General features: G+C 46.0%; 1 protein-coding gene across 1 annotated transcript; it reads right to left on the reverse strand.

Annotated features, from left to right (window-relative positions):
• Window positions 1–8900: 8900 nt before the first annotated feature.
• Window positions 8901–10529, reverse strand: LOC134947696 (uncharacterized). The gene is made up of 3 exons (XM_063935654.1): window positions 10474–10529; window positions 10186–10398; window positions 8901–9568 (listed from the first exon to the last, which is right to left on the reverse strand). Exon 3 carries the CDS (start codon window positions 9555–9557, stop codon window positions 8901–8903), a length of 657 nt encoding a protein of 218 aa, XP_063791724.1. The 5' UTR covers window positions 9558–9568; window positions 10186–10398; window positions 10474–10529.
• Between the last annotated feature and the right edge of the window lie 4090 nt (window positions 10530–14619).

Consider the following 14619-nt stretch of genomic DNA (forward strand, 5'->3'; position numbering starts at 1 on the left):
GAATGTGCAAATAGTCCCAATCCAAATGAGCAAATCCTCTTTCCTTTCCTCTGACACCCTAAACGGTGATGGAAACTTGAATAAATTCTTACATGTATGCTTACTTGTGACAGAAGAATTCAAAGCACATAAAGGTTTCTTTAGGCCTCCAAATTGGTTCTTAATGGATATGAATGGAGGCTGAAGTCTCTCATCACATAGGTATGAAGCCAAAAAAGGACTGTATTAAAAGAATTACTATTTATTCAAATAGTGAAAAACAATAAGAAGTGGGACAAAAACAACCGTACCAAATACTGTATAAGTTAGCTACAATACAATCCACTGGAAGATGTAACCCGGGTATCAATATACAGTGGGAACAGCAATATGGTATTAGGTTGCCTAGTCTCAAAACACTATTTGTACGCATTTTGATGCTCTGCGGCGTCTTTATCAAGATAACAAACAGTGTTGTAAGCTATAAAATGGAGGACCTTATTAGTGTCAATCACCTACAAAGGGATATTTATATACTGGAAATAGAAAACATGTACAGCAGTTGATGATCTATATTAAACTGCAGAGCATGAGCAACCATCCTAAAAAGCATCTATTCACATCTTCTGACAGGTGAATTAAATACAGATAAGAAAACATCTTTAGTATATTACATACCACTGATGACTGCTTGCTGCATGTATCTGGGAAGCAACAATACACAGCACTAAAAGAAGTGCTTATATCCTGGATGTTGCCAGGCAACCGACCGTGTGCACCAATAATATGTTCCCCAATGGCGAAAATTGTATATAACACATGTAACTATGACAGGGAAGGTGGGCCCCTCTCAGCTCTGGACCCCATAGCAGCTGCACTGCCTGCACCTATGGTAGCTACGCTCAAACCTATATGACTGTGTATATTTGGCTATGTGTCTGTGAATATGTAGCTGTGTGTAAAGCTATGTACGTGTGTGTACAGATGTGGCTGTGCGTGTATCTGTATCCAACTTATTTAGATTTCAGTTTGAACATACCCCACCCAAATCTAACTCTCTCTGCACGTTATATCTGCCCACCCTGCAGTGCACATGGGGGGTAATTCCAAGTTGATTGCAGCAGGAAATTTTTTAGCAGATGGGCAAAACCATGTGTACTGCAGGGGAGGCAGATATAACATGTGTAGAGAGAGTAAGATTTGCGTGGGTTATTTTGTTTCTGTGCAGGGTAAATACTGGCTGCTTTATTTTTACACTGCAAATTAGAATGCAGATTGAACTCACCACACCCAAATCTAACTCTCTCTGCACATGTTATATCTGCCTCCCCTGCAGTGCACATGCTTTTGCCCAACTGCTAAAAAATTTCCTGCTGCGATCAACTTGGAATTACCCCCAAGGTTTTGCCCAACTGCTAACAAATTTGCTGCTGCAATCAACTCTGAATTAGGCCCATATGCCAAAGCCTGGCTGGCTAAACTAAGCAACAGAGCAGCGGCACAAACACACGGCAGTTATTTCTGTTTAAAAATTATTTACATATTAGTACTGTATTAGCAATAACCAATCAAACCACCTCACAAATACTATCAATAGAAAATAATCCAACACAGAAATTTCCTGAGAATCGTGTATACAATATCATTGCTCTAAAGTAGTTACCAATCAGCAAAGAAATCATGTGTAAAATAACAACAGCAGACATTGATGCCCCCTACACAAGTGCACATTTTCCCAGCATATGACTATTCTCATTGCCCAGTCTGTACCTCCCTTCTTGGGGCCCTGGGTCACTGATGACTGGGACTCTGTGCTCATGTAAAGACATGATTAATCGCCCTTTTTGTCGAGCAGCTCCTCAAAATCTCCCGAATCATAAAAAACAGCATTCCATACCTGCGTAGTACAGTGCAGAATACTTTGGGGGACACAGTTAAATATTGACCAGATTACAGTGCTGGTCGGATACATTGTGGGTCAGACACAGTGCAAGTTACAGTGCATGTTGGATACAGAGCTGGTCGGATACAACGTAGGTTACAGTGTGGGTCAGATACAGTGTAGGTGGATACAAGGCAGGTCGGATACAGTGTAGATGGAATTCGTTGCGGGTTGTATATAGTGCAGATTGCATACAGTGTGTGTTGGATAAATTGTGGGTTGGATACAGCACAGGTCAGAGTGTGGGTTGGATATAGTGTGCATTGGCTACAGTGCAGGTTGGATACAGTGCAGGTCAGAGTGCGGGTTGGATACAGTTTGGGAGGGATACAGTGTATGCTACAGTGCAGGTTGGATACAGTGCGTGTTGCATACAGCGAGGGTTGGCTACAGTACAAGGTCAGATACAGGGCATGTCGGATACAGTGCGATATACAGTGCAGGTCAGATACAGTACGGGTCGCATACACTATGAGTTGTATATATTGTGGGTCAGATACAGCATGGGCTGGATAAAGTGCAGGGTACAGGGTGTAGTATTGTATGCCGGCGGCCGGGCTCCCAGCGACCAGCATACCGGCACCGGGAGCCCGACCGCCGGCATACCAACAGCGTGGTGAGCGCAAATGAGCCCCTTGCGGGCACTGTGGCGTATTTATTCTCCCTCCAGGGGGGTCGTGGACCCCCAAGAGGGAGAAAAAGTGTTGGTATGCTGGCTGTCGGATTCCGGCGCCGGTATACTGTGTGCCGGGATCCCGACAGCCGGCAAACTGAAGATCAACCCAGGTTACAGTGCGGGTCAAATACATTGTGGGTTGGATACAGCGCAGGTTGGATACAGTGTGAGTTGGATACAGTGTTGGTTGTATACAGCACAGGTCAAATACAGTGTGGGTTGGATACAGTGTGGGTCAAGTACAATGCGGGTCAAATGCAGTGTGGGTCGGATGCAGCACGGGTTACAGTGCAGGTCGGATACATTGCAGGCTAGATACACCAACAGTGCACTTATTGTGACAGAGGGTCCTCAGTGCGGGGTTGTCAGCGATGTCTTCAGTGTGGTGGTACCAGCAGTGTCAGCAGTGCAGGGGTGCCAGCAGTGTTCTTAGCGCGGTAGTGTTGGCAGTGCAGAGGTGTCAGCGGTGTCCTCAGTGTGGTAGTGTCAGCAGTGCAGGGGTGCCAGCGGTGTCTTCAGTGCAGTGGTGCTGGATGTGTCGGCAATGCAGGGGCGCCAGCAATGTCCTCAGTGCAGTGTGGCGGTAGTGTCAGTGGTGTCTTCAATGCAATGTTGCCTGCAGTGTCAGCAGTGCAGGGATGCCAGCGGTGTCCTCAGTGCGATGGTGTCAGCAGTGTCGGCAGTGCAGGGGTGTCAGTGGTGTCCTCAATGCGGTGGTGCCAACAGTGTCGGCAGGGCAGGGGTGCCAGCAGTGTCCTCAGTGTGGTGGTGCCAGCAGTGTCGGCAGTGCAGGGATGCTGGCAGTGTCAGTAATGCAGGAGTGCTGGAGGTGTCCTTAGTGCAGTAGTGCCGGCAGTGTCCTCAGTGAAGGGGTGCAAGGAGTGTCAGCAGTGCGGGGTTGCGAGCAGCGGTGTTGGCAGTGCGGGCCAAAAACAATGCTGGTCGGATACAGTGTGGGTCAGATACAGTCAGGGTTTAAGTGCAGGTCAAATACAATGTGGGTTGGATACAGGTTGGGTCAGATACAGCACAGGTTACAGTGCAGGTTGGTTACAGTGCAGGTTAGATACACCAATATTGCACTTACTGTAACAGAGTGTCCCCAGTGCAAGGTTGTCAGCGGTGTCTTCAGTATGGTGGTGCCAGCAATGTCGATAGTGCAGGGGTGCCAGCGGTTTCCTTAGCGCGGTAGTGTCAGCAGTGCAGGGGTGTCAGCAGTGTCCTCAGTGCGGTGGTGCCAGCAGTGTCGGCAGTGCAGTGATGCTGGCAGTGTCAGTAATGCGGGAGTGCCAGAGGTGTCCTTAGTGCAGGAGTGCCAGCAGTGTCCTCAGTGCAGGGGTGCCGGCAGTGTCGGCAGTGCGGGGGTGCAAGCATCAGTGTTAGCAGTGCGGGGGTGCGAGCGTCGGTGTCGGGAAGTGCGGGTCAAATACAATGCTGGTCGGATACAGTGTGGGTCAGATACAGTCAGGGTTTCAGTGCAGGTCAAATACAATGTGGGTTGGATACAGTGTTGGGGTAGATACAGCACAGGTTACAGTGCAGGTTGGTTACCGTGCAGGCTAGATACATCAATATTGCACTTACTGTAACAGAGGGTGCCCAGTGCGGGGTTGTCAGCGGTGTCTTCACTGTGGTGGTGCCAGCAGTGTCGACAGTGCAGGGTGCCAGCGGTATCCTTAGCACGGTAGTGTTGGCAGTCCAGTTGTGCCAGCAGTGTCCTCAGTGCGGTGGTGCCAGCAGTGTCGGCACTGTCAGTAATGCGGGAGTGCTGGAGTTGTCCTCAGTGCAGGAGTGCCGGCAGTGTCCTCAGTGCAGGGGTGCCGGGCAGTGTCGGCAGTGTAGGGGTGCAGGCGGTGGTGTCGGCAGTGCAGGCCGCGGCACACGCTGTGGGGGCATCCATCTTGCCCCACTATAATCAACGGGGACAAGCTGATTGGCTGAGAGCCATGACAGATGGCTCTTTCAGCCAATCAGTGGTCTCCTATTAATATAATGGGGACTTTGCTTTCCGAGCCAAAACCTCAGGATCCGACAGCCGGGGAGAGATATGTGCTGAGCAGTCTGTGCTAGATCGCTCAGCACACATCTCCCCCGTGTGTACAGGGCTTTACTCAATTTACCTGCTGCTTCCCAAAGGGGAGTATAAGAGAATAAGAATATAATCAACAACAATAAAAAAAAATTGGGAAGCGCTGGTAAATAATATTTTAAAGGGATTTTTTTATATTAATCTCCCATAAAAATAATTTTTTACATATATTTTTTATTTCACATATAGAAAATCAATAATTAAAAACAATTATACCACAAAAACAGCCTGATTGATAGGTCCTGGTTTTGTGGCAATTAATCAACAAAGGATTTCATGAAAAAAAGCCTCAATATCTGAGCATATAGAACACAATGGGGTATATTTACTAAGGTCCCGATTTTGACCGAGATGCCGTTTTTTCATCAAAGTGTCATCTCGGTAATTTACTAAGCAATAATCACGGCAGTGATGAGGGCATTCGTAATTTTTTGGAAGTCCAACAAAAAAATTACGAATGAATACACCATTGGTCAAAACGCGGCTGTTTAACTATGAATCTCGGTAATTTACTAAGAAGTGCAAAGCAAAAAAAAAACAAACACTGCCGTGAAAAATTACAACTCGTAAAAAAGTGCTAAAAAAAACAGACCTGCTTTTTTAATCTGTGATTGTATAGGCATGCAGGGATCCATGAGATCCGTGCATGTATATCAGTGGGAAGGGGTGGGAAAGTGGTTATTTTCTTTAAAAAAATTGCGTGGGGTCCCCCCTCCTAAGCATAACCAGCCTCGGGCTCTTTGAGCCGATCCTGGTTGCAGAAATATGGGGAAAAAATTGACAGGGGTTCCCCCATATTTAAGCAACCAGCATCGGGCTCTGCGCCTGGTCCTGGTTCCAAAAATACGGGGGACAAAAAGAGTAGGGGTCCCCCGTATTTTTAAAACCAGCACCGGGCTCCACTAGCTGGACAGATAATGCCACAGCCGGGGGTCACTTTTATATAGTGCCCTGCGGCCGTGGCATCAAATATCCAACTAGTCACCCCTGGCCGGGGTACCCTGGGGGAGTGGGGACCCCTTCAATCAAGGGGTCCCCCCCCCAGCCACCCAAGGGCCAGGGGTGAAGCCCGAGGCTGTCCCCCCCATCCAATTGGCTGCGGATGGGGGGCTGATAGCCTTTTGTGAAAATGAAAAGATATTGTTTTTAGTAGCAGTACTACAAGGCCCAGCAAGCCTCCCCCGCATGCTGGTACTTGGAGAACCACAAGTACCAGCATGCGGCTGAAAAACGGGCCCGCTGGTACCTGTAGTACTACTACTAAAAAAATACCCAAAAAAAGACAAGACACACACACCTTGAAAGTAAAGTTTTATTACATACATCCACACAAACATACAAACATACTTACCTTATGTTCACACGAGGGTCGGTCCTCTTCTCCAGTAGAATCCATGGGGTACCTGTTGAATAAATTCTACTCACCAGATCCAGGGTCCCAGGCTCCTCGGAGAATCCTTTTGTAATCCACGTACTTGATTTTAAAAAAAAACGGACACCCGAGCCACGCACTGAAAGGGGACCCATGTTTGCACATGGGCCCCCTTTCCCCGAATGCCAGAAACCCACTCTGACTGATGTCTAAGTGGGTTTCTTCAGCCAATCAGGGAGCGCCACATTGTAGCACCCTCCTGATCGGCTGTGTGCTCCTGTACTGACTGACAGGCAGCACGCGGCAGTGTTACAATGTAGCGCCTATGCGCTCCATTGTAACCAATGGTGGGAACTTTCTGCTCAGCGGTGAGGTCACTTTCGGTCAACCGCAGGGCAGAAAGTTCCCACCATTGGTTACAATAGAGCGCATAGGCGCTACATTGTAACACTGCCGTGTGCCGCCTGTCATACAGTACAGGAGCACACAGCCGATCAGGAGGGTGCCACAACGTGGCGCTCCCTGATTGGCTGAAGAAACCCACTTAGACATCAGTCAGAGTGGGTTTCTGGCATTCGGGGAAAGGGGGCCCATGTGCAAACATGGGTCCCCTTTCAGTGCGTGGCTCGGGTGTCCGTTTTTTTTTTTTAATCAAGTACGTGGATTACAAAAGGATTCTCCGAGGAGCCTGGGACCCTGGATCTGGTGAGTAGAATTTATTCAACAGGTACCCCATGGATTCTACTGGAGAAGAGGACCGACCCTCGTGTGAACATAAGGTAAGTATGTTTGTATGTTTGTGTGGATGTATGTAATAAAACTTTACTTTCAAGGGGGTAAATTTACTAAGCTCCCGATTTTGACCGAGATGCCGTTTTTTCATCAAAGTGTCATCTCGGTAATTTACTAAGCAATAATCACGGCAGTGATGAGGGCATTCGTAATTTTTTGCAAGTCCAACAAAAAAATTACGAATGAATACACCATCGGTCAAATTACGCCTGTTTAGATATGAATCTCGGTCATTTACTAACCATTCGTAATTGTAATTGCTGCCGCAAAAATGCATTCGCGGCCGCGAAAAATTACAATTCGTAATTTTTTCCTAAAAAAAAACGCGCCAGCCTTTGAAAACCGCGTTTACATGTGTACTCAATTATCCATTACTCACACCTGAATGTTTGGCCCTATAAAAGTGTTTCAGGCACATTCTGAACTTCTCTCACTCTGAAATGGCGGCTGTGGTGTGTGGCAATGGTTTTTTGTTTGCTGTGGGATACCTTAGACTGCTCCATGAGGCTTCCAGGAATCAGGCCCAGGTAAGTGAACATGGTCAACAGGTTGTCCAGGTACCGCGGAGGCTGCGCCAGCCTCGTTTTTTTAGAGGGCGTTTAAACTTAAATGCATTGTCCGATGATAGGGTCATACAGATGTTCCGCCTAAATAGAAACAACATTTTCCACCTGTATGACCTTGTCAAACTGGGCATAGACCCTGAGACAGCACGCTCTCGCTCTGTCTCAGGCCTACACAAACTCCTGGCTGTGTTACACTTTATGGCTACTGGGAGCTTCCAGGCTGTGGCAGGCGACGTCATTGGTATCTCACAGCCCACCTTTTCAAGATATTTGATGCAGGTGAGTCTAAAAACACATATGCGGATATGGCTAAGTGTTGCTTCTGGAAGTTGAAACACCACAGTATTGTAGAGAATACCTAACATGACACTCACCTTAGCTTCTTTAATGTCCACTCAGGTTTTGGATGTGTTGGAGCCACACATTAAAGCCTCAATCTGCTTCCCTACCGAGGAGTCGGAGTGGAGTGCTGTCAGGGTAGCTTTCTATGAGCTTGCTGGCATGCCCAATGTGCTGGGGGCCATAGATTGCACACACGTTCAGCTGAGATCACCTAAGGGCCGCCAATATATATATACTAATAGGCATCTGGCTCAATCAACTAATGTCCAGGTGGTCTGTGATGCAAACTTAAAAATTATGAGTGTTGTTGCAGGTTACCCTGGTGCCTGCCATGACTCCTTCATCCTCAGGCAGTCATCGCTCTTCGATAAATTTGAGGAGGGACAAATGCCTGATGGCTGGCTGTTGGGTATGTTGAAAATGTTTTGTGTGTATGTCTTTTAACCACAAACTAGAGTTTGGATGAGGTGAAAGAATAATCTAACATATGTACTAATGTTGACTATATATGTTTTTTAGGTGATGGGGGTTACGGCTGCTACTCTTGGCTCCTTACTCCATTGTCCCAACCTGATTCTCCTGCTGAACACAGTTACAATCATGCACATAAGGCTACGCGGAATGTGATAGAAAGATGTTTTGGTGTGCTGAAGTCACGGTTTCGGTGTCTGGATAAATCTGCCGGCCTTTTGTTGTATAGTCCCTCAAAGGTGACTAGAATTGTGTTCTGCTGCTGTTTTCTCCATAATCTGTGTTTAAGTCAACATCTGGCACATGATGAGGGAGAAAGCAGTCAGCAAGCAGAGGAGTCAGAAACATCTGGTGACAGTGTGAGTACAAATGTAGGGAGGCAGGTACGGCAAGAAGTGATCCAGCGATATTTTTCAGGTCAGTTTTATTAGGCTGTAATTATCCTTGACTCAACACTTTGCACTACTTTCTATTGTGTGTTTTGTTCATTACTGTTTGTTGGTTATAGTGGTGTGTACATTGTGCTTAGTTTATGCTTAAAATCCATTTTCAGTCATTACCCATGAAAAACATACATACATACAGAGCAGCTTCGACAATGTTGGAGACGGACACAGGAAGTTGTGTGTTTGACAAAGAAATTTTTTTTTTTTTTTCAAATAACATTGTTGTTATTTTTTTCGCTTGTGTGTGCTGGGTGCTGGCTCACTGGCACGTGCTCTTGAGGAACGCCGAACAGGGGAGGTTACTGGCGTTTGGATAGGGGTCGTGGTCCCCGAGCTGGAGGTTACTTGCTGAGCTCCCATCAGAGAAATATTGCTGCTCAAATTATTTAGGCTTGCAATCAGCTGAGTGTTAGTAGCAGTGTGGCTGGCTACAATCCTGGATAAGGACTCATTCACCACTTGATTGTGTTGAATGAGCTGAACGAGTGCCTGCTGATGTCGCTGTTGCTCATCTATGATGCGGGATAAATGTGCAAGCATTTGGCTGTTGTCAGCCCTAATTTGCTCCATTGAGGTAGCCATTCGCCCTACTTGTACTATCAGTCTGCCCGAGTTGCGACTAATACGCGGTAGATGATGGGGCAGACTGGCAAGGTGTTGTGTATGTGCGGTCAGGCTGGCATTGCTTTGGGCCTGTTGGCTTGTCCAACTGGCCCAAAAATCATCAGGAATTTGGCTTGGTGGCGGAGCTTGTGCCAGTTGTGGACTGATGGATGCTTGGGGGATATCCTGCAACTGTATTGGCTGGCTTGGGTCAACAGCTGTAAGTTGCAGTGTGATGGTTGGCTGTTGTTCTTGGCCCTGCTGGTCCACGTCGGCCATCAAGCTGTGCTCTGTATGGGGTGGGCAACATGCAATGTTTATTTTTTTTAAATTTTATTCAAGGCTAATGCTACACATTACTACATTCATAATACTCCATTTTTGAATTATTAACACTTGAGTTTAATAACTTTTAATTTTTTAAAGCTATTTAAAAATATATACAAACACAGGCGCAAACATAGACAGATTTGCATAATCCTCACCTAACTAACTCCCCTCCACACCATTACACTGTTAGATTCCCTCCCCTGACCACGATATAGACTACTTACCTGTATAGTCCAGAGGAGCCGAGCAAGTAAGCCATCTACATACTGGACAGGGGCGATGTGTGAACACTATAATGTTGTGGTTTGTTTTCTAAATATTTAATTGTATTCATATTTTAGAATAATGTGCACGTGTGTGTGCTTAATTTGGAAACAAATCTGAACTTTTCTTACAAAGATGTTGTCGAGAACATCCACTAAGACCTTATATAATTTTTTAAAACCACCTTTAGCAATTGAAGACGGAACAACACATTGCTTGTTCTTGAAAACATGTAAACTCCAAACCAACTAACAACATATTAACTGTACTGTGTATATTATTGCTTATGTGTTTAATTTCTGATTTTACTCACCAGATAACTGAGGTGATCGGGGCTCATCACTCTGAGAACTCGCCAATAGTGCCAGTGGTGGCTGGGGTGACACTGCCGAAAGTCTTCGCCTGGGTGGGGATGATGGAGCCGCAGAATCCGAGCCAAGACGCCGTGTCTTACTTGGCCTCCTGGGTAAGTGGCCCAAGCCCTGTGATGGGCGCCTTACAGGAGGTCGGCTTCCAGAAGCAGAACCTAGGTGCCCAAAAAAAATTTAATATTTTGTACTTCTATGTGTTTTCAGAATATGTGACTACAGTGAAGACTTACCTGCAATCCCAGCCTCATCCTGACTTGTCTGAGGCCTGTCTGGGCGGCTGGTCTGTGTGACTGTTGAAAAAGTTAACCAAACATTATTACCATGCTTTTGGTAAAAAGAACCACTGCAAAGCATTATTGTACTGTAACCATCTATTAGGTATTGTTTAAACAAAATCTTTAAGCTTAAGAGCTTCTAGCTTCATGATTTTGAGTTGAAGATCAAAATGTACATGATGTGGCACACAATAAATATGTTACATTTTTGATTTTTGACTCAGATATTGCAGAGATTGACTACTTGCAAATGTTTTTAAAATGTAATGTTTAAAAAATTGGCCCGATTTTCTGTTAGTTTTACAAAAATACCATTTTTTTAAAATAAAACAACACACATGTTCAAGCATTATCGCCAAAAAACAAAAAAAAAAAAAACTTTAATTTACAAAAAACACTGCACATGTTTTGGCACTAAATTAAATAGAACAAATAGCCTAGGCAAGGTGAAAAAAGCACATTCTAAACACAAACACACCTTAAGGGAGCATAGGCCTGCAATATGTTTTTTTTTAAAAAATGCATCCTTTACCCTTTAAAAATGACATTATCTACATTTTACGGACATTTTAAAAACAAGATAACAAATCAAACTTACCATCCTGCGTGGGTCGGTCCGAATCCCGGACATGAGTAGCAGACACCACTTCGGCAGGAATCAATGCCCGCACAGGCTCCTCCCAGTCCCGATAGCTTACACGGAAAGGTGGCCCACCTCCGGTTTTCCATGCCGATTTGGCCTCTTTGGCCATCTTGGCCTTGACACGCCGCTTAATATCATAAAATCGCTTGCGGCACGTGTCCTCAGTCCGCCTCACCACACCCTCACTATTCACAGCAAGTATTACTTGACCCCACAGGACAGACTTCCTGCGGGAGGACACCTTGGCAGCATCCTGACCAAACAATTGGCGATGGTGCTTCATCAGCTCACGCACCAAAGCCATGTTTTCAGCATAGCTGAACTTTATATTCCTGCCAGTCTTGGTAGTGGTGCGTGGCTGCGGAGCCACAACACCATCACTATCACTGGAAAATACAGCAACAGGCACCCCCTCCTCCTCCTCCTCCTCACTAACCTCCTCCCTCTCACTACCCCCCTCCACCTCACTACCAGCCTCCACCTCACTACCAGCCTCCACCTCACTACCAGCCTCCACCTCACTAACCTCCGCCACCACACTGACCTCTGAGTCGGACATGACAAACAACAAAAAACACTGAAAAATCTAAACACAAAACACACTCCTCCACTACTCCTACTACACACCACACAGCCAACACACACGCTCACTCACTCACTCACAAACAATGACAAAAGACTGTAAAAAAAAAACAAGGACAAAAAAATTGACAAACTGTGAAAAAACAATACTACAAAGATCACAAGACTACTAACACACACAGTACAGCACTCAACAATCACCAAACTCCTCTCCAAATCCACCAAAAACTCCACCAAACTCACCAACTCCAAATACACCTTCCTCTCTCCTCTCCACTAGCTAAACCCACGAGGTGCGGAGTGTTTGGGGCGTTTTTATAGTAATATGCACAGACACTCCTCCTTCACGAATACAACCAATCACGGCCGCGTGACGTAAACGAAACTTAGGAGTAAAAACGCGGCAGCAAATTCCAAATCACTGCCGTAACAGACTTGTGACGCAGTCGTAAAAAAAACCACAACAACGCGGCCGCGAAATAGCAAACGCGGCCGCAATCTACAGCAGAAAAGCACGAATGACATCGACATCGGAAGATACGGAAAATACGAATACGACAGCTTAGTAAATTAGTCGTAATCAATTCAAAAAGTTGCAATTTTGCACTGTCGATGTCAGTCGTGATTGAACTTGGACATGATTTAGAAAAATACGAATGTTAGTAAATTTACCCCAAGGTGTGTGTGTCTTGTCTTTTTTTGGGTATTTTTTTAGTAGTAGTACTACAGGTACCAGCGGGCCCGTTTTTCCGCCGCATGCTGGTACTTGTGGTTCTCCAAGTACCAGCATGCGGGGGAGGCTTGCTGGGCCTTGTAGTACTGCTACTAAAAACAATATCTTTTCATTTTCACAAAAGGCTATCAGCCCCCCCATCCGCAGCCAATTGGATGGGGGGGACAGCCTCGGGCTTCACCCCTGGCCCTTGGGTGGCGGGGGGGGGGGGACCCCTTGATTGAAGGGGTCCCCACTCCCCCAGGGTACCCCGGCCAGGGGTGACTAGTTGGATATTTGATGCCACGGCCGCAGGGCACTATATAAAAGTGACCCCCGGCTGTGGCATTATCTGTCCAGCTAGTGGAGCCCGGTGCTGGTTTTAAAAATACGGGGGACCCCTACTCTTTTTGTCCCCCGTATTTTTGGAACCAGGACCAGGCGCAGAGCCCGATGCTGGTTGCTTAAATATGGGGGAACCCCTGTCAATTTTTTTCCCATATTTCTGCAACCAGGATCGGCTCAAAGAGCCCGAGGCTGGTTATGCTTAGGAGGGGGGACCCCACGCAATTTTTTTTAAACTTTTACAGTGTTTATTTAAAAAAAAAAAAAAAAAAATGAACCCCAGCACGGATCACACAGATCCGGCCGAGATTCATTTTGAAAAAGTCGGCAGTGTTTTGCTAATCACTGCCGTAAAAAACAGAAAAAAAAAAACGAATGACATCGACATCGGAAAACCCGAAAAGGCAAAATACGGCAGCTTAGTAAATTAGTCGTAATCAATTCAAAAAGGTGCAAATTTACACTGTCGATGTCATTCGTGATTGAACTTTGACCTTTTTCCGAAAATTACGAATGTTAGTAAATATACCCCAATATGTTTATGCAGTTAAAAAAACTCCCTCTATCTAGATAAAAAAAGTGAGCTAATTTCTAGTTATAGACAACTGAAGCAAAGCATCTGGATTAGTCAGCAGCAGTTTTCAATTCAATTTGTTATTACAAACACGGGGATATTCAGAAAGGATTACAGATTCTGCTAAAAAGCAGACTGCAATATTTTCTATTGAATGCTGGAGGCCACCCATCGCAGGATGCTGAATTGCCTGCCCAGCAGCTGTGACCACAATTTAATTGCTGTCGCAGCAATTGTGGACGACCCCCGCAGCCGGTCCGCCGACATTTTTTCCAATTGGAGCATTTGCGTGTGATGTTACACAGCCGCCCCGTAAATGCCACTGACCTGCCCTCATTTTTCCCACACCGCCTCCGCAACGGTCTGTCACCGCCCCCACCCACCCTGCGAACGCCTCTGTCTGTCAATCAGGCAGAGGCGTTTGTAGCCAATGCGATTCAATGGCTTTGGTGGGGTGCGCACACGCAGGATTTGTATCCTTATAGTAGAGTGTACAGTAAAGTTTTTAGCAATGATAGAGCTAAACAGCAATAGAAGCACTTTGGCTCAAGCATTAGTATAAAGGTGTAAAGTCGTACAGCTGTGTATTTATTTATATTCTTTCAGTAAAATGAGCAAAAAAAGGCTCTTTAGCGGTAAGAAAATGTGAAAGCTTTGCAGCAAAAATAAAAGAACATGGGCCCTCATTCCGAGTTGTTCGCTCGCAAGCTGCTTTTAGCAGCTTTACACACGCTAAGCCGCCGCCTACTGGGAGTGAATCTTAGCTTCTTAAAATTGCGAACGAAAGATTCGCAATATTGCGAAAAGACATCTCTGTGCAGTTTCTGAGTAGCTCGAGACTTACTCTGCCAGTGCGATCAGTTCAGTGCTTGTCGTTCCTGGTTTGACGTCACAAACACACCCAGCGTTCGTCCAGACACTCCTCCGTTTCTCCAGCCACTCCCGCGTTTTTCCCAGAAACAGTAGCGTTTTTTCCCACACGCCCAAAAAACGGCCTGTTTCCGCCCAGAAACACCCACTTCCTGTCAATCACATTACGATCACCAGAACGAAGAAAAAACCGTGAGTAAAATTCCTAACTGCATAGCAAATTTACTTGGCGCAGTCGCAGTGCGAACATTGCGCATGCGCACTAAGCGGAAAATCGCTGCGATGCGAAGAAATTTACAGAGCGAACAACTCGGAATGACCCCCATTAGCTCAAGATAGAGGTCACAGTCTCATTATTAGGCCCAGGATTTTTAG

This window comes from Pseudophryne corroboree, chromosome 8 (assembly GCF_028390025.1).
Source record: "Pseudophryne corroboree isolate aPseCor3 chromosome 8, aPseCor3.hap2, whole genome shotgun sequence".
Taxonomy (NCBI): domain Eukaryota; kingdom Metazoa; phylum Chordata; class Amphibia; order Anura; family Myobatrachidae; genus Pseudophryne; species Pseudophryne corroboree.

Bases quoted from the DNA above. Each gene is read 5' to 3' on its own strand.
- LOC134947696 (XM_063935654.1), bottom strand. From the start codon at position 9,557: ATGGCCGACGTGGACCAGCAGGGCCAAGAACAACAGCCAACCATCACA.